This window comes from Haliotis rufescens, unplaced genomic scaffold (genome assembly GCF_023055435.1).
Source record: "Haliotis rufescens isolate VD_foot unplaced genomic scaffold, xgHalRufe1.0.p SCAF_15, whole genome shotgun sequence".
Taxonomy (NCBI): Eukaryota; Metazoa; Mollusca; class Gastropoda; order Lepetellida; family Haliotidae; genus Haliotis; species Haliotis rufescens.
Genome location: NW_025963835.1, coordinates 6,171,380 through 6,191,915, shown reverse-complemented (window position 1 = coordinate 6,191,915; position 20,536 = coordinate 6,171,380). Strand labels below are relative to the sequence as shown.

At 39.5% G+C, this 20,536-nt stretch overlaps 1 protein-coding gene across 1 annotated transcript in view; it reads left to right on the top strand.

Annotated features, from left to right (window-relative positions):
* Positions 1-10,709, top strand: part of LOC124135004 (BCAS3 microtubule associated cell migration factor-like) — a 55,141-nt gene extending 44,432 nt beyond the window's left edge. Inside the window, exon 22 of the mRNA XM_046500157.2 lies at positions 6,440-10,709. Within this exon, the coding sequence (XP_046356113.1) occupies positions 6,440-6,579 (140 nt within the window). The 3' untranslated portion in view covers positions 6,580-10,709. The remainder of the gene's footprint in view (positions 1-6,439) is intronic.
* The last annotated feature ends 9,827 nt before the right edge of the window (positions 10,710-20,536 follow it).

Sequence of the window (20,536 nt, the reverse complement as noted above, 5' to 3'; positions counted from 1 at the left end):
TTTCTCGTTTCCATGGAGATAAGTTGAACATAGGCTCTGAATTGGGGTAAGCTTTGTTTCCTGACCATAACTCAGAAACCGTTTAATATTTTTTCGCGAAAACTTTGTATACACATTAACCCAGCACTGAAGTGGTGCCTTTTGCCATTTAGAGATTTTTGACATTTTTATTTTTTCTCGTTTCCATGGAGATAACTTGAACATAGACTCTGAATGGGGGTAAGCTTGGTTTCCGGACCATAACTCGGAAACCGTTTAATATTTTTTCGCGAAACTTTGTATACACATTAACCCAGCACTGAAGTGGTGCCTTTTGCTATTTAGAGATTTTTGATATTTTTATTTTTTCTCGTTTCCATGGAGATAAGTTGAACATAGGTTCTGAATGGGGGTAAGCTTTGTTTCCTGACCATAACTCAGAAACCGTTTAATATTTTTTCGTGAAACTTTGTATACACATTAACCCAGCACTGAAGTGGTGACTTTTGCTATTTAGAGATTTTTGACATTTTTATTTTTTCTCGTTTCCATGGAGATAACTTGAACATAGACTCTGAATGGGGGTAAGCTTGGTTTCCGGACCATAACTCAAAAACTGTTCAATATTATTTCATGAAGTTGTAACATATTAACCAAGTCCTGAAGTGGTGCCAATTAGTTGTTTGAAATTTCTAGGAGTTCTATTTTTGTCTCTGTTATTTAGTAATGGAGGGTGGGAATGAAGAGATGGGGTTTAACGTGAAGTAAACAAATGAATGGGGGTTAGGGGAGTGGGGGGAGACATATGTTTTTACGAGTAAAAACACTTTCTAGTTATAACTTAACTCAACTTGTATAGTTGGTAAATAATTGATCACAGAATTCATGACAACAAAACTCAACTAGACTCTGACTGCTATCAGTGTATAGGAGGTACATTGATGTCACAAACATACATAGATTCCTTTGTTGGGAAATAAAATCAATGAACTTGTACTACACTACTGTCAGGTGGCTGAACTTATATTCAGTGAAATATGGTAATTCATAGCGACATATTGTAAGGCCATCTTTTCCCCAAATCTAAATGATGAAGCAAATCATAGGTTAAACGTCAGTGCATCAAAGATAGGGTGTTAAATATCAAGCATTAAGTGAATTTATTCAAAGTTTGTAAAAGGTTGCCTTTTGCTTTGGCAAAAGTGAATACAGGTGTATCCAGTATATATGATGTCACTAGAATGCATCATGGTGGTGCAGCGTCATAGCACTGTGTGATATAGCAATATTGGAATATAACTGCACGTTAGAAATTAAGGGAAATATGTAAATGTGAACATATTTGTCAATTAACTCAAAACATTGCACACTAACCTAGAGAAATTACGATGTTTTTGTTAAGATAAACTTTTTTAATACTTCTGTTAACACAGTGTGAAGATTCGGGGTAGAATAGTTCTTCAGGAACCCATGCTTGCCTTAACAGGCGACTAACGGAATCGGGTCAGGCTTGCTGACTTGGTTGATGCATGTCATCGATCCCAATTACGTGGATCAATGCTCATGATATCAATCACTGGATTGTCTGGTCCAGACTCAATTATTTACAGACCGCCGTCATATAGCTGGAATATTGCTGAGTGTGGCGTTGAACAACAAACAAACAAACAACAACCAACAGTGATTGACTCCCCTTTATACCTCTAAAGAAAAGTGTATTTGGGAGGGTATGTAAACAGTGCGTCTAGCGCAATGGAAATCGCTAACAATGATAACCCCCTTCTTTCTTCATTTGGAAAGTTAGATTTAATCAAATATCTTACAAAATGTTAAATACTCTTAATACAGATCAGAGGACATGTTTAATATCTTATTTATGCTCAGCTCCCTTTAATCAATTATGAAAACTGCTAGCATGTTGTTTTTCTTGACAATCTTTGGGAGTTGTCATGGTAATGGCAGTTAGTTATTTTGGGTGGCAATTAACAGTGTTTATTATTGATGATATCAACCTTCCTGCCTGGTGTCACTGCATGGTAAATGACATCAGTCCTCCAACCCTCCTAATGTCATCAGTGGCAAGCTGACAAATGTTATGTAAGGCCAAACACAAAACAACTTGTGCTTCAGGTAGCATGGATTCCACAGATAATGGTCGGTAGCTAGGTGTTTTGCTTTTTTTTTAAATAAGAAAATATATGGCTTGTTTGAACTGATGTTGGTTGCAAAGTTCTTCAAATTTGGAGATCATCCGAATTGTTTTTCCAAATGTTACATAACTTTGGTTTCTTGACGGTTGTTTCCAGCTGTGATCAAAACATTAGCTAGTGAAAGAATGGGTGTGTTGGGGTATCTGAAACATAGGGGTTTTTCAGCCTGTCAAATGCTGATAGGTACATGTCCTCATTGTATGACTGAATGATTGAATCAATCAACTCATCATCATTGATGTTGACTTAATCCTACACAGGGATTTATCTAGACCTGCTCAGAAGTAGATTTCCAACCCAAAGTCTGCTGTAAATGACAGTAAAAAGTCCCAATTTGAATTTTTAAAAAATCCAATTACCTCAGAATTACCCAAAATAAGAACATTAAAAAATCCGATTTTGAACAATATCACATTTTTTGTTCAAATGTGCCTGCCAAAGGCACTTAGTTTGAAATCCTAGATAATTCTCTGCTATATATTTATTTTGCAACATTGTACTTTTTGAAAGGAATATGACATACAACAACATAATGGTCACTCTTAAACTGTTAGAAGTAGAGGTAGCCTTGTGGTGAAAGTGTTGGCCCATCCTGTAGCAAGTCTGGGGTTTCATTCCCCACATAGATTCAATATGTGAAGCCATTTCCTGGTGTCCACACGTATGGTGTGGTTGAAATATTTCTGTGAAAGCCTACTCACTTCTAAAATGGCTTTTCCATGGTATCTTGTAGTTTCCTTGTTTATATATTCTTACATGTTTATAAAATAACTTTTCCCCCTCCTTTCCCCACTCAAAATGAAAAATGAATTACCTATATTTTGTATATATGAGGTAAATAAAACCTTTAACCATCATCCCAGCAACCTACTTCAACACTCTTTGAATTTAAGGACACGATTGCTTCCCACCACAGATAGAGTCGTCAAACAGCGACATCTTGAGTTGACACGATGAAACCTATAATTTGTCCCAATCTTTTTGTCAACTTGTGTCACAAAGGTCGCACTCTCGTCAACAAAGAAAGGGGCCGGAGCCCAGTTCTCCTCATCACTGACATAAAAGCTAAATAATGATGGCTCACCGATCGGCCTGTCATGGGAGATTCAGACCCTCTTTAGTGTGAAACTATCTACCGACCATCGATGCTAAAGGGAGATAATTGGTATTGTCCACCTTCACAAGGTATTGTGTGGAAGCAGAGAATTGTAGGACCCACTCGCGAGTTAAAGAGCGCTTTGAGAGCACTAGTTTGCAACTAAGTTGCTTCAGATATTAAGGGCTGGGTTTTATGCCGGAGTCGCGTGATAGTTTTCCATAAGTCAACTGGTCGCCAGCCGTGCATGGTATTTGTTTAGCCGTTTAGGATGGAGTGTAAAAACAGAATACCTTCTCTCTTTCTAAAGTGAGCTTTTCAGCCAGCAGAAAGTCATTGTGTAAAGTAATGCGTGTAGTAATAGCATGGCGAAGTGCTCAAAATGATAAGTTTCCCGCGAGCTCCCGAGACAAGCTTGCGACATTATAATGCAACTCAGGCGATAATATCATTTGGCACGAGTGGAAATAATAACGTAGAGAGCTCGTATTCTAACATGTAGAAAGCTCGGTGATTTACGACGATTCCTCTTATTGTTTTAATGTTTGACTTTAATCAAGGAATGATTAGGGTTTCGACATTGTCTATCAATGCCCAGTGTTGACGTTTCTCAACACACATATAATTCTCCTGCTAACGTGAGTAATTTTGCAATAATGGACAGAATTCATGCTAAGTTGTTTGCAGTTCTTCTAACGCAGTGCGCCATTCCTCATTCCACTCCAACTTTGATGATATGATTTTTGCTCCAAAACATCAGTTCCCTTGTCATGTTTGTCAAAGTTCAAATACAGATAAAATAGATTCTGAATTAAACGGATTAATCGTATTTGTGTTGTGTCATGGCTGACATTCGTCATGTAGGAATTATTTTCTTTTCTGTTCGAGATTTATTTTTCATGTAATAGGCAAGTTTTGGACCTCATTACGTGCTGCGGGAAATCAATACAGTTACACTGAAATATCCTGTTTGAATACTACCCGCGGCATCTACATTTCATTAAAGAATGATTTAGTGAACAAATTGGACAGATTTCACAGTACACACTCGCCTCTTTGCTAAAATTTTCAAGCCATTTTGTTCACTTGAATTAATTTGCAGAGGAAACAGTTGCTATGATAACACACTGATCAAATAAATAGAGAAATTAAAATTTATCTTGGCCATTAATCTTCAACAAATGTGTTTTGGCCTTGTACACCTACTCCTGATAGGATGCAAATTTGCAAAGCCTTTGTCTAATTTTTTATGAGATATTTAGGCATTGGCTGGGCTTTTTACTGTTGGTAACATTTAAACAGGTTGTTGACTCATTCTAATTGGTATTGGTGAAGTGACAATCAGGTCTTGGTTCCATGTTTGATGGGGGAAAGTGATGGATGTCCACTGTGGTGTATACAGGGCCCCTACAGACTGGCACTTGAATGGATAAAGTGTTTAGTTTGGGGCTGGGCAGGTAAAGGGCTTATATCCAGGCTGGGCAGATAAAGGGCTTACATCCAGGAATAATTCCAAGTCTGAACATATTAGAAACTTTGTAAATCTGAAGAAAATGATTAGCCATTTGAAAATGTCATGTGCCTTGAGTAAATGACTTTTATTTGGAACAAGTCATTTCAAAGAAATTAAGAAATTAGATTGATTTTCCCCAGAAATGGAATAACTACGGAGGATTCATTCCACACAATTAATATCTTTAATTCACGTGCCATTTAGTGTGGATGTATCTCTGTTTGAAAATCAGTGTTTGGAATACCCCGCCCCCTGATGACCCCCAGATAAGAGTAAAGGTGCTGGTCCCCAGGACTTTAACAAACCAAAAATGGAACTGTCCAGAGTAACAAAGTTCCGATGTATTAGATGACCTCTCCACTTGTTTTGAAAATGGATTATTTTTATGATTTTGTTAATTATCTTAATATCTATGAGGATAAAAACAAATATTGCTCATGAGAAAAAACTAATACACTGTCTCAAGTTTCAAGTTGTTCATTCCAGTAATGACGATAATCATGTCCTTAATAGCATTATTAACGAGTCTGTATTTCTGTATAATAAATTGTCTGAATTCTGACAAGGGGTCCTGCCTCAGGACATGAAACATTGTGTGATATTTGAGTCACGATGATATACATACCTCCATACTTTAATTTGCATTGTTTTTTGGTGAAATTCCCTCTGTTTCTCCTGGCCAGCCAACAGGAGGTTGTTTCCATAGAAAGACCATGCTGTGTGATGATTGGTTAATTTAGGCTTGTTCTAATAGTATTATCCAATCAAATGTTGCATTATGTTTCTTGATGGGTGGTAGTTATTTTATATGTTATTTGTGCCCACTATTCAGCCATTTTTGCATGTATCATTGTTATCCCTTGTCTCGAAGTGGGAAGAGAATACAGGAATGGGTGCTGCCATCTGTCTTGGGGTGAGACGTGCCTGCGTGCATGTACTAGTCCGGCCTAATGCCGATTTTATGGTTCTAGCCCATTGAGATACCATACCACAGTTTACCATAAATACCCCACTCAAACACAACATAAGGACTGCGGGCTGACCACTTCTTGTTTCAGCATCTTACCGAGCACCAGGCAGGATAACAACAAATACCATATTTTATTTACACTGTCTTTTGGTATGATGCGGCCAGGGATCTAACCCCGGACCTTATGCTCTTTGAGCGGAGACTCTCATATACCACCAGACCATAGAGGCGGTCCCATCTGTCTTGACATTCATCATGTTTTGTTTCCAGACGATGTTAAGCAGAGTAATGTGTGTGTGTTTTAAGTTTTGACCATGCTGTTGTTATTTTGTATGAGACAATTTTGCTGTTTGTTGCATGGAAACATTAATTTATGTTTTAATACTCTTGTTGACCCTATTTTTATGCTCTTCAAGACTTAGGTTGCAAATATTCAGCAAACATTCAGGTGAGCTTCATAGCCATGTTGCTGTGTATTTATTGCTCTGCTTGTTACAGTTCCTATGTCAACAGTCCCTATGTCAACACTAGCATCTACTGAAAATGATGCCACGAGAAAAGTTTGGCCTTGAAAACTGTTTGGCTAAAGCTAGTACACATGTATAACTCTTAGTCATGACCCACTGCTTCATCAGTGAGCACTTCTAATCCTACCCATTTCCATGTTACAGATGTGTTCCATGGAAGCAATGAGACACTGAGTACAAGTTCCGGATCCAGTGGATGCCCTCTACCTCCTCGAGGACTCACAGAAACTGGACTGGACATGTTTCCAGGAGGGGGTTCCGGGTCACCGGACCTTCTTGGCTGACCAGTGATCACTCATCTTCTGTCTGGAGGCTGCCCACTTGGCTACAACTACTGTGTTTTTCAGACTTGCTATAGGATCTGTCTTGTGAGCCACATGATTTAAGTATTAGGCTACATTGGTAGAAATAAGTGGTCCTAGAGTCATTAAGGTTTTTGGCTTCTTTTTTTTTTATCTAGACCAAATCGCTATGTGACTATTGCCAATGTGATGTAAGATTTGTGCCACCGAATGGAGGGATGCCTTTAGTCTTTAATGTTGAAAATTTAAAGTGTAAGTTGAAGTGTCCTTGTCATATCCAATGTTACAAATTAAAGATATAGGAGGTCCACAGATACAAATACAAAAGTCTCAAGGATCCAAAGATCCACTTAATTGTAAATACTTATGTGGTCAAGTCATGGTTTTGACTGAGAACCCTCACCTTCCTGCTCTGTTTCCAACACTGGTTCATAATCAACATAGATGCTTCATTACTTTAGTGGGTTTATGAAGATAGAAGTGTTGATAAGGTATGACTGACCTTGAATCATGCATAGCTCATGGCTGGGTGATCACTTGATGCCATCTTGTTGCAGTCTGAAGCCTCAATCCAGTAAAAGTCTGTTTGGTCTGTTTAGCTCAGCTAATAATTAGTAGTCCATATTACATCACTTAAATCTACTGAAAATAAGGTTAAGAGATTGTTCCGGCTAGTAGCCTCAAGTCTTTGGTACAGACTGGTGTTGGTGCTTGTATGATGGTCAGCGTATAAGGTATCCTTGAGAACAGACTGGTGTTGGTGCTTGTATGATGGTCAGCGTATAAGGTATCCTTGAGAACAGACTGGTGTTGGTGCTTGTATGATGGTCAGCGTATAGGGTATCCTTGAGAGGTCAGTGATCTGGGCCTTCTGGCTGTAAGTTGTTTCTAAGACAAATCTGGCTGCACAGACTTTAAGCTGGTTCATCCCCATGCTCCAGCTCTATACCTATTATATATCGTGGCCTTTTCTGAAATCTATACTTGTACAAAATTACACATTAATACATCAATAACATGCAAGCAGTCATTTGAATTTCAAGACTTTTATAAATCAAGATTACTGCAAGTACCTTAAGATCAATATCTGGAAAATAAACAAACTATTCTGACTGATGTTGTAATCAGTTGTAACTGACCCATTTCCAACACTAATATTGCTGTTACTTTGCATATAGTTTACTTCGATCACTTCATTGGTGGTGAATAAAAGACAGGCTTGTCTGATTCGAAAGACCTTTAGTCTTGGAGTGCCGTTACAAGGAGACTTCATTGAAGTAGAAAGGATCAGATGTGCATTTAAGATACAGTGAAACATTTTTAGGTGTGGATGATACTGGTGCTGTTTTTTTCTTAATGTTAGTGAGGGGACACGGGTGGCCCACTGGTTTAAGGCACTGCAGTTATTTGGCCAGAAACCTATGATTGTGGGTTTGCATCCTGGTTCGCCCCGATTTTGTTTCAATGTTGTCAGCACCATACCCATGTTTGTTGATTTGACCAAAGTGGGATGTGCATCACTTCGGACTTTCCTCCCACATTCCCACATTAAGCTGACACTTTGTAATATAACTGTTCCAAGCGGCTTAAACTCACTCACTCACTCACTCACTCACTCACTCACTCACTCACTCACTCACTCACTCACTCACTCACTCACTCACTCACTCACTCACTCACCCACTCACTCACTCACTCACTCACTCACTCACTCACTCACCAATGATTTGTTAATCTAGACATTAGTTTGTACAGACTATTTCATTGGGAATGATAGCTCCAGGTACATTAGTAGGTTTCTGTAGGAATGGGGGTAACTCTTTGACTTGTCATTCAAAGTAACACAAAAAATAAGGATTTTCTTTTTCATTACTTTTCATTTATATATTATATTTGTGTAATTTGTTATTTTTAATTTAATCACAAACCCTGTAGTTTTAAAGAAAAAGATAACAAAGTTACTATGAAAAAGGACAAAAACAAAACAAAATCCCAGAAGCCTCAGAAAATCAATGTACAAATTGTCAAGAAAATGGCCACATCTCTTCTGCTTACAAAAGCCTGCATTGATTTGTACTGAAGCTGCCTGATTTAGGTGGAACCGATTTACTCTGTAGATTCCTACTATGAAATGCTGAGTGATACTCTACCCTATTGGCAAAGATAATCATAAATATGGCAGGCAGTGGAGTACTTTTAAGACCCACTGAAATAGATACATATACTGATGCCTGCTTTGATCAAAACTAGCAATACTTTCTGATAAGCCAGCGCTTTGTGTATGCCTCAACCGGCAGCTCTATCTACACATCCAAACAAGGTAACAATCATAAAACATTTATGACCAGCCCATCCTTAGCCTTCGCAACCATTTCTATAACACATCTACAATCATGAGTATCTACATTTTTGATGGCGTCTTTAAAATCCGTTATGACAAGGACAATTAAACGGCAAAAATCACTTAAACTGACAGACCTAATGCAGAAACTGAGATAAGTCATAAATATTGAATTTAATGACAATCACGGAAAGAAATATGATGGGTAAAAGGCCCATCATGCTCTTGACAGGTACATTCAGATGAACGTTTTCTTCTCCGAATTGGTGACATAGCTCTCCTAACACATCGCTCCCTCAACCGATGACATCCCATCTGTTGTATTATTCAGAAATAGACGTCAGTTCAATTGCGCTGTGCTTATCATAGTGGCATTTATTTTCCAGTATTGCTATTTGAAATGCAACATTCTCATATCTTAGGGCTGATTGAAAGGTCAGTACAGGTAGAAAAAATGATTTACTGATGTAAAGTCTTTGATACTTTTTCTTTTATAGTACTGGAGGAATTGGCTGTTATGGTCTTGAGAATTGAAATTAACATCGTTTATTTCAAAATGATTTGTGTCAATTTCATTGAAATTGATGACTATGGGGAGTTTGGTTGGGGAATGAGTGATTCTGTTACTTTATGATCATTTAGCTCTCTAACTGAACTTGTGAAGAAATACCCTGGACCTGTCAAGAGCCAATAAAATAACCAAATATGTATGTAGGAATATAGTTTCATATTTTACATGCCAATATATGGTTTGATAATGATTATGATATCTGCTGAATATTTTTTTGTGAGGTGAATCATCCAGGTACTTCTGGCTATTCTTATCTGATTTCAAATGAAGATATTACTAACTTCCTCCTGACCCAGAAGCTGATGTAGGTCATATGCAGAGGAATGAAGATCTGATGTATGTAATAGTTTCAACTGATAGATGGAGACGAAAAATTTTGGGTACTTCTCCTAAAGCTGTATCATTTGGATTTAATAAGTGACTTACACATTGGATGTGGAACACTTTATCTATTTTATTGTTTGTATAAAAGGTTTCTTCTTTTATGATAGTAAACCTTAATGCTCAATAATCTGTGTAAAAAATATTTTATACAGTTATGTATTAAGATGTGATCCAGGATGTTAGGCCGTTATGATTGATCTATCTTCATCCTGCTTATATTCTTTGGTTTGCAGAAATTCGACTGACCAATAGTCCTTATCCGGGTCTGTGAGATCTTTGTGGTTCTAAATGTTGCATATCACTTGACACAGGATATGCTATCAGACAAGAGACATCGCAACCTGTCCACACTCCTATTTCTCGGTCTGGGTCCTGCCATCAATTTTTGTGTGTGTTTTGTTTCCAGAGTTTAACTCAAAGACTATACCAAGCAGAGTAAAGCTTTTTTGTGTGTGTTTTAAATTTCGAACCTGCTATGGCTATTTTGAATGAGATTGTCTTTCTGTTTGATTGTATTAAAACAGTTTATTTAATTGAGGGATGAAGACTTGGAATACTTATCAAGATGTCACCGTGATACATGGAACTTTATATATATGTATATGTATCAGTCGACTAAGTTTAACAGTAGCCATTTTGTTGTCTTCTTGTGTGTCCTCAGTCACGTGAGCCCAGAAACACAGTATTAGTGTGGGACTGGTTTGGTTGGTTTGTTGTTTAACGCCGCACTCAGCAATATTCCAGCTATATGACGGCGGTCTGTAAATAATGGAGTCTGGACCAGACAATCCAGTGATTGACATCATGAGCATCGATCCACGCAATTGGGATCGATGACATGCATCAACCAAGTCAGCAAGCCTGACCACCCGATCCCGTTAGTCGCCTTTTATGGCAAGCATGGGTGGCTGAAGACCTATTCTACCCCGGATCTTCACGGGTTGGAAGGTCAAATATATAATATTATGCAGCTCAATATTTTTATGTGTATCTTTGCATGGAATTATTTGGGTCAGTTGATTTGGTGAAAAACTAAAAGCTGAAACTGTGGAAAGTGCAGGATGTAAGTAGTTTTATAGGAAAATGAGGTGAGAAGACATGTTCACTGTATATGAGACGTCATACTGTACATTTCATCAATTATTGCATAAAAAGTTAATAGTTATTTTAATATTGTGTAATTTTTGTCGTAGCTTATATTTTTTCAATCTATGTAACATTGAGAAATTAGGCAAATACAAGTAAAATCAAATTATTTTAATTATATTTTTGATTGTGGCTTAGTCTCTAGTTGAAATTGCAAACTGAAATGCAAAGTGTTGCCTAACTATTTATGCATTGCAATTGTCCGTGGGCCAGTGGTGACACAGGATGGGTGGTGACAGGTTGGGGTATCATCATGTCACTTGGTCTTCCTTTCCTTTGGTCCAGTAAGCTTAGCTGATGTAAATCATATGGTAACAGTAAACAATGAAAATAATGTCATGTGTCAAATTTCAGGGTAGTTGTCGAAAATGTTTGGACACTGACAGAACTATGCATAGATGACACAGGAAACTATAGACATTTTCAATAAGATGTAATACGATGAAAAACATCTGTTTCAGAACCACCACTTTACTTTCATTTTTAATCAGAACAGTTTTATAAGAAACTAGATTATACTCTTCCTGTATCTAGAAATCTACTGTACCTGGAAAATGATGGACATTTTCATGCTTCAACCCTATCAAATACAGCCAGAACGTCTGCATAGTACTTATATACTCAGCACATTGTCAGTGTCATTGCGGTAGTGTCCCAATTGTTGGTAGCTGTTGCTATACTATTGCAGTAGTTAAGATGCCCCCAGCTCCCCCCAGCGCATGTCATCGCTATGAGGTACTGCTCTACCTTTGTTGGAGATATGTACTCAACCGTAAAGGATCCAAGTATACTAACACAGGATCCAGGTGAGTGAGTGAGTGAGTGTGTGTGTGAGTGAGTGTAATTGTTGTCTAATGCCTTAACAATTTTGCAGTTCTTTGTAGCGAACAGGATGCAGGTGAGTGTCTGAGTGAGCGAGTGAGTGAGTGTAATTGTTGTCTAATGCCTTAACAATCTTGCAGTTCTTTGTAGCGAACAGGATCCATGTGAGTGAGTGAGTGAGTGAGTGTTGCAGGAGTTGGTGGAAATCAGGAATCAGTATGAGCATTCATACCAGATTCAATTGTGAGAATTCCTTGAAGGTAGGGCACATGCTTGATCAGATTCAACTGTGCACTATTGATATTTGGATGCCAATCTGCAGAAAGCTACTGGCAGACAAATGTCAGCATGATCAAAATGTCACAAATGTCTGGTCATCTATAACAAGCATTATGGCAGAGAACATACACTGATTGGTCTCTGTTTATGATTTTGATGATGAATGTTATGTTGTGTTGGCAAAAGTTAAGGATCAGCCACTGGTTCTACTGATCATACATGCAGGGCAGTGGTTGATGTACAGTCTAAAGATGAGATGTTTCAGAATGATCACCATGTCTTTCAGGAGCATTTACAAAGTGATAGAAACAACAACTAGAAAAACTTAACCTAACCCCAAACCAAACACTGAAACTCTAACCCTCACCTCAAACCCCAATTTCATTAAAATCAAATCTTAGTTCTCGCTACTGCTTAACAAAGATCTTAGGACATCCCAGGTGACTTTAAATTTTGACCAATGAAATGACTGACAAGAAGTCAATATTAGCCAATCAGAAGGCAGCTTTCTCATGCATTACGGAACTAGTTTCAAACTGGGGACTACACTTTGAAACATATTTTGACAAATTCTCGGTGAGAAATTTGAAAATGGAGCAAACAAATATTTTGGAGTGGCTAATAGATGGCCTGGAATGTATGGATTCAGTCATAAAGCTCTTAACTGTTGTTTCGAATACCATGTGTTAAATATATTGAGGCTGCAGGATCAGAAATCACTTTCCGACTCTCACTTTCATGATCTGGTCAACAATGCTCTGATTGGTCGGATGAAATGTCGTTCTGACATGACCCATAAAGGGATTTCCTCAGATCTTAGATTAGTGGTAGCGAGAACTAAGATCTGATTTAATGAGATTGCTCAAAATCCGACCTTAGCCCTACCATATAGCCAACTCCAAACTGTAACCACTATCCTGAACACAAGCCCTGACCCAAACCCTGTCCTTAACCCAAACTCTAGTCCTACCTCAATGCTCAACCCCAAACCCTAGACTCAAGATACACCTGACAATCATGACATCTGTTCACAAGACCAACCTGAATACTGGTCCCTAAACCCCTAATATAGTTCCCATATCAGACCCTTACCCCAAACTTGAATCCTGTTGCTTATTATGATTTCAAATCTATGTGTCAGAGAGTGAGTGTTCTGTGTTTCAACTCAGCTCTTTCTGTATTTGAGGACGAGTGTGAGAAGTCCTGCTTGAAGGATTGTGTTACCAACTACTTGAGTGTTTTCTACTCAGGCCATAAAAACAAATGTTTCTCATCAGAATGATCAGGTGACCAGGGCTCACTTCTACAAAGTGATCCTAGAGCTATGACTGTCACAAGTCAAAGGTAAAGTGTGGCACCTACGATCTTCTTATGCAATCCCTTTGTGTAACAGGGCCCTAGATTTATTTTTTTTCATTTCCCCAAACCCCTCCTAATCTTGGAATATTATAATGAAGAACTAAATACTTCAATCAAATTCTGGTTTTTATAACCATGGCAGAAACATTTAGGTAAGGAAAATAACTCTTTCATTAAAATTTGGTTGGTTGGTTGGTTGGTTTGTTGTTTAACGCTGCACTCAGATATATTCCAGCTATATGATGGCCATCTATAAATAATTGAGTCTGGACCAGACAGTGATTGATATCATGAGCATCAATCCACACAATTGGGATCGATGACATGCATCAACCAAGTTAGCAAGCCTGACGACCCGATCCTGTTAGTCGCCTCTTATGACAAACATAGTCGCCTGTTAGGGCAAGCATGGGTTGCTGAAGACCTATTCTTCCCTGGATCTTCATGGCTCCATTAAAATTTGGACAGTTCAGGCAGACTGATATCAAACTGGATTTATTGTTCTGAAAATGTTTGGATTGACCCATACAATGGTGAGGACATTTTTATCAATATTGTTATGACGTATATGTTTTATTGATGGGTATTATCGTTTAAAATGGTCCTTTGGTCCTTCAAGTAATCAATATTGCTTGATAAAAATTGTAAATATCTTGGCGAACTTCTGTGATGATCTTTGTTATGTAACAAGCAATGTTTACATTTTTGTTTTGCATGTTTACATATTTTAATGATGTGAATATCTAAGTGTTGTAGCTGATGTTGATGACTCTGTGTTATGCCATTCCCATTCCGATCAGTGAATTTGAGTTGCGTTAGTGGGACGTCGACATGACATAAAAATGTGTTTTACTATATTCTTATTGTACATAGACCTTGTGGCATATATGTATTGAAGAATTGCTTCATGTAGACATAGTTTTAGCTTGATTTAACATTAATTAATCAGAAATATAATTGTAAAATTGCTGATTCAGCATTTAGCACTATCAATTAACTTTGTACTACTTACAGAGTATAGTTATACATTCCTCATGCCTTTCACATGGAGAAGCCTAGCAGTTAGTGTGTTTGCTCCTTAGTGTAGAGTCAGGTTTGTTGCTTGAAGTGTATAGAATCTACTCCGAAAGTTGGGCAAAGTAGGATAGCCTCCCTTGGTCTGTGGTGCAACATCTGGCTATGCAGTTACATCCCTAAGCTGCACCAGGATCTGATGACCAATTTTGATCCTTGGTCTATCAGCACTATACCCTTGAAGGTAGCTTTTACTTTTCACGGAAGTTGTAAATATCTACAACCTGTGTCACTATTGGCTGTCCTCCAACACCAAGCTTACACGCCCTGATATAACTGAAATACTGTTTGAAGTGTGCTAAACTCAACTTACTCACTCATTCTATGTTGCGACTACTTACACCTTCACATGGACCAAGGGAATGATTAAGATACAACATTAAATAATTTCTACTTTCTAAGTATGTATAAACTTGGTGCAAGGTCGGCATATGAAACGAGAGAATGGCTAGTCACTGCTTTCCCCGTCCCTGAAATTATTTTGCCTTTAGTATTGATCAATGGGTCATTTGCAGATTAAAAACACTTAGCAGGAAAATATATTTGTATGAGAAATTGGTGTTTATTTATTGAACCTTTCTACCTGGCTATTGTACAAACGGGTATACCCTGATATTTGGCCATGTTTGTGTAATGCTCTTCATGAATTTCAGCTCACTATTCTTGTAAAAATGTGAATTTGTTGTGCTTTCTTAGACCAAGGCACTAAATTGTATATACTGTTTGTGAAATAAACCACTTTTCAGATAGTGTTTGTTGAAACTGTTCCTTCCAGCTTTAGTTTTTGGGCTAAAATAAGTGTCTGCTTAAGAAAATTAAAGTATAAATATATTGTATTTCCAGGACAAGGTCCAAGTCCTGTACCATGACAATCTTCACCTTCCTTCTGCACTGTTGCTGTCAACATCCAATGTAATCAGTTTGAATCAAGAACTTGCACACAGCAGTAAAAGCAAAATGACTCGAAATTCTTCTTCTACCAACCATTTTCACATATTTTAGTGACACCATTAGACAGTTTCTTCAGATTTTTTCAAATTTATGTTTCGTCATATACTGAGTGTCAGAAAAATCCTTCTCATACCTTGTATGTTTAGTTAGTTTGTTGTTTAATGCCACACGCATACCATGACATGTGAGCCTGACCACCCAATCCCAATCCCTCTTAGGACAAGCATGGGTTGCAGAAGACGTATTCTACCAGGATCTTCAGGGGTTGTGTATTTAGTAGTCTAATTAAACCAGGTCACAGAACTACCATACAGCCCGTGTACAGCGGTATACTCTAATGCCATACAGTCCGCGCACCATGGTATACTCTAATGCCATACAGTCCGCACACCACCGTATACTCTAATGCAATACAGTCCGCACACCACGGTATACTCAAATGCCATACAGTCTGCACACCATGGTATAATCAAATGCCATAAGTCTGCACACCACAGTATACTACAATGCCATACAGTCTGCACACCACAGTATACTCTAATGCCATACAGTCCGCGCACCACGGTATACTTAAACGCCATACAGTCCGCACACAACGGTATATTCTAATGCCATACAGTCCGCGCACCACCATATACTCTAAAGCCATACAGTCAGCACACCACGGTATACTCAAATGCCATACAGTCCGCGCACCATGGAACACTCAAATGTCATACAATCTGTGTACCACGGGAGTACTCAAATGCCATACAGTCTGTGCACCACGGAGTACTCAAATGCCATACAGTCCGCGCACCACGGTATACTCAAATGCCATGCAGTCTGTGCACCACGGAATACTCAAATGCCATACAGTCCGCGCACCACGGTATACTCAGATGCCATGCAGTCCGCGCACCACGGTATACTCAAATGCCATACAATCTGTGCACCACGGAATACTCAAATGCCATACAATCTGTGCACCACGGAGTACTCAAATGCCATACAGTCCACGCACCATGGAACACTCAAATGTCATACACTCTGTGTACCATGGAGTACTCAAATGTCATACAGTCTGTGCACCACGGAGTACTCAAATGCCATGCAGTCTTAACGCCACAGTATACTCAAATGCCATACAGTCCGCACACCATGGTATACTCAAATGCCATACAGTCTGAACGCCACGGTATACTCAGATGCCATACAGTCTGCACACCACGGTATACTCAAATGCCATACAGTCTGTGCACCACGGAATACTCAAAGGCCATACAATCTGTGCACCACTTAATACTCAAATACCATACAGACCGCTCACAGCGGTATACTCAAATGCCATACAGTCTGAACGCCACGGTGTATTCAAGTGCCATACAGTTCGCACACCACGGTATACTCAAATGCCATACAGTCTGAACGCCACGGAACACTCAAATGCCATACAATCTGTGCACCACTTAGTACTCAAATGCCATACAGACCGCTCACCACGGTATACTCAAATGCCATACAGTCTGAACGCCACGGTATACTCAAATGCCATACAGTCCGCACACCACGGTATACTCAAATGCCATACAGTCTGAACTCCACGGTGTATTCAAGTGCCATACAGTTCGCACACCACGGTATACTCAAATGCCATACAGTCTGAACGCCACGGAACACTCAAATGCCATACAATCTGTGCACCACTTAGTACTCAAATGCCATACAGACCGCTCACCACGGTATACTCAAATGCCATACAGTCTGAACGCCACGGTATACTCAAATGCCATAGTCCGCACACCACGGTATACTCAAATGCCATAGTCCGCGCAACATGCTATTCTCTAATGCCATCCAGTCCATGTACAACAGTGTACTCTAATGCCATACAGTCCGTGTACAACGGTATACTCGAATGCCATACAGTCCGTGTACAACGGTATACTCGAATGCCATACAGTCCGTGTACAACGGTATACTCGAATGCCATACAGTCCGTGTACAACGGTATACTCGAATGCCATACAGTCCGTGTACAGCGGTATACTCGAATGCCATACAGTCCGTGTACAACGGTATACTCGAATGCCATACAGTCCGTGTACAACGGTATACTCGAATGCCATACAGTCCGTGTACAACGGTATACTCGAATGCCATACAGTCCGTGTACAACGGTATACTCGAATGCCATACAGTCCACGCACGCACGCGTTAAACAACTTTCTCACCTCATCCCTGAGACTTCATGTATTAATAACTGATCATAATTTTTCCAACACAGAGCCGTGTGACGCATAAACCAATGTACTTGGGCCCCAGGCCTGGTAGAGACGACAGTTCAATATACCATCTCTAAGTTAATGATTGCTGATCACGAAAGAATATGATTTATGACAAGATATGATAAGCACTCCAATATAGTCCTGCAGAGGAAGTCCCCGCCCTGATACAGAACATAATGACATACATACAGAGAACATCATCTCTCGACGAAACAACGTATAATCCATACCATGAGAAACACTTCGTGCCACCGCTGACAAAGATGGGTATCTGCTTGTTAGCTTGTTTATATTGATGTAAACAAAGCATTTACGCTAAATCGAAGATGGCACTTGGGACGAAAAGCCAACGCATGTCTTTAAACAAGATACCACCCCACACACCTTCGCACAAAGGACCTAGTGGTATATGATTTCCTCAATGCTTTGATTGTGTATCGATGAAGGGGTGCAAATAAAAGGGGCTATTTGGCTCGTTGGTGTCTTATTTTCGTGTTTCGTGCGATAAAGACATCGAGAAGCCCTTGTCGATATGCCTGTTATGGAAGGCGTCGATAACAATAGGCTGTACCCGGGGAGATAGCCACGTTTGCAGACGGCGGCCAGAAACTCTATATCATAGGCTTTGTTGTCGTCTGTTTTGGACTTCTAGCGGGCTGGGGGCTGGTGGCGGACCAACACTCGGAACAAACGCGATTTTGAGATCGCCGACCAGGTCTGTGATTATGTGATACGCGATCTACGAGGTATACACTCAGAGAACGCAGACGGCCTCTCTTGTCGAATGGCGTTTTTTAAAAAAAATCTTAAAGGATTAGTGCGGCTGATGACAGATATTGTTGGGGATGTACCGAATAAGACCGGATTTGTTCGAACGTAGTGTTACATGTCTACTGTGATCAGTTGATCATTTATTTCACCACAACACGTATTTTTGCGGAGTAGGCTCAGTTTCGCAACATTTTGTTATTTGAAAAAAATATTTATTTGTTTTGAAGGAAGGATTTCGGTTTTGAGATAGTGGTATAATTCAAATTGTTTCTGTTTTGAAGAGTTATTGTATCTGAACATGTCTCTCACATTTTTCATCCAGGTGTCTTCCAATCGTCTGCTAGACAAACGCTCGAAGGTCTTGTCTGCTACCGCAATGGAAGCCGCATTCTGATTTTTTGACTGATTTGATCTGATGAAATTGAGGAGATAGCACCAGTCAATTAGAAACGTGTTAATGCGAGTAGGTCTTTGATTTCGTCACCGGTCTGTGGTCTGCGACATCTGGGATGGCAAGAGAATTCCCTGCAGCTGTAGATGCGGTCAGGGTCAGATTGCAAGATACTCGCCAATTTACATCTATTTTGCATGAATGAAAGACTCTATCCACACTATCGTCCCCGAGCGATATTTTGGCGACCCCCAACCTTTAAGATGTCGTCTGCGAGTGTTCTTTGAAAGATTTGATATTTTGAAGACGTAATGTGACCCAAGCTTAAGATGATAACATTTTGTAGTTATTAATTGGCTGACTGTGATGGTTGTCGACTTTTTACTGTGGCGAGGGAAGGGAAGTTGAGGAGACAAAGAAGATACTGACAGAAGTTTGGGAGGGATGGATGGATGAAGAAGATGATAAGAGAGGGTATGTGGGACAGGGGGGGGGGGGGGGGGGGGGGGGATGAAAAGGCGATACAAGTTCAGTTCTCGGGAGAGGGCAGATTTGAGTGTGTTTTGTCAATTGCTATACCTTGGTGGTCGGGGAGGGGCCGGGTGTCTCCATTCTTCACTTTTGGGGGTAGCTTCACACTATAACATAGTCCTCTTACTCCCATCTTACAGGGAGAGAAGGTGACATATATTGGGACAAGCAAATCAGGGTAGAATATGTGGGAACCTATTCAACTCCGCAAACGCTGGCTGCAGGTAAAAGGGCCTACACATCAGACGTCCAATAAAGAGTGAAAATCTTTGCTATGCCTCTGTGGCACTGTTTCGACGCCTATCCAAACAGGTCTGAAATATACTAGCGTCTAGGACCGATGAAAGGTGGTTTGATCTGGTGCACTGTTGACGTGATAGTACTTGACTTTAGCCATGCCTTGTTCTCTGACAATAGTGATAGTACTTGACTTTAGCCATGCCTTGTTCTCTGACAATAGTGATAGTACTTGACTTTAGCCACGCCTTGTTCTCTGACAATAGTGATAGTACTTGACTTTAGCCACGCCTTGTTCTCTGACAATAGTGATAGTACTTGACTTTAGCCACGCCCTGTTCTCTGACAATAGTGATAGTACTTGATTTTAGCCACGCCTTGTTCTCTGACAATAGTTATAGTAAAAGACTTAAGCCACGCCTTGTTCCCTGACTATAGTGACAGAACTTGACTTTAGCCACGCCTTGTTCTCTGACAATAGTTATAGTACTTGACTTTAGCCACGCCTTGTTCTCTGACAATAGTGATAGTACTTGACTTTAGCCACGCCTTGTTCTCTGACAATAGTGATAGTACTAGATTGTAGCCATGCATTGATCTTGTGTAGATTAGACCATATGTCTCTGTGTATATTATGTCAGAAATACCTGGGTGAATCTGAAACATATTGTCTCTGTGTAGTTTCGATACACATTACACAATCTGAACATGAAGACACAAGCAATGTTGCTGAACGGACTTGCGTCAGATGTACTGCAAATTGTCCGAGCCTAGCACTCTTCAACGGAGACAATTTACAATTTTCTGTGAAAGTG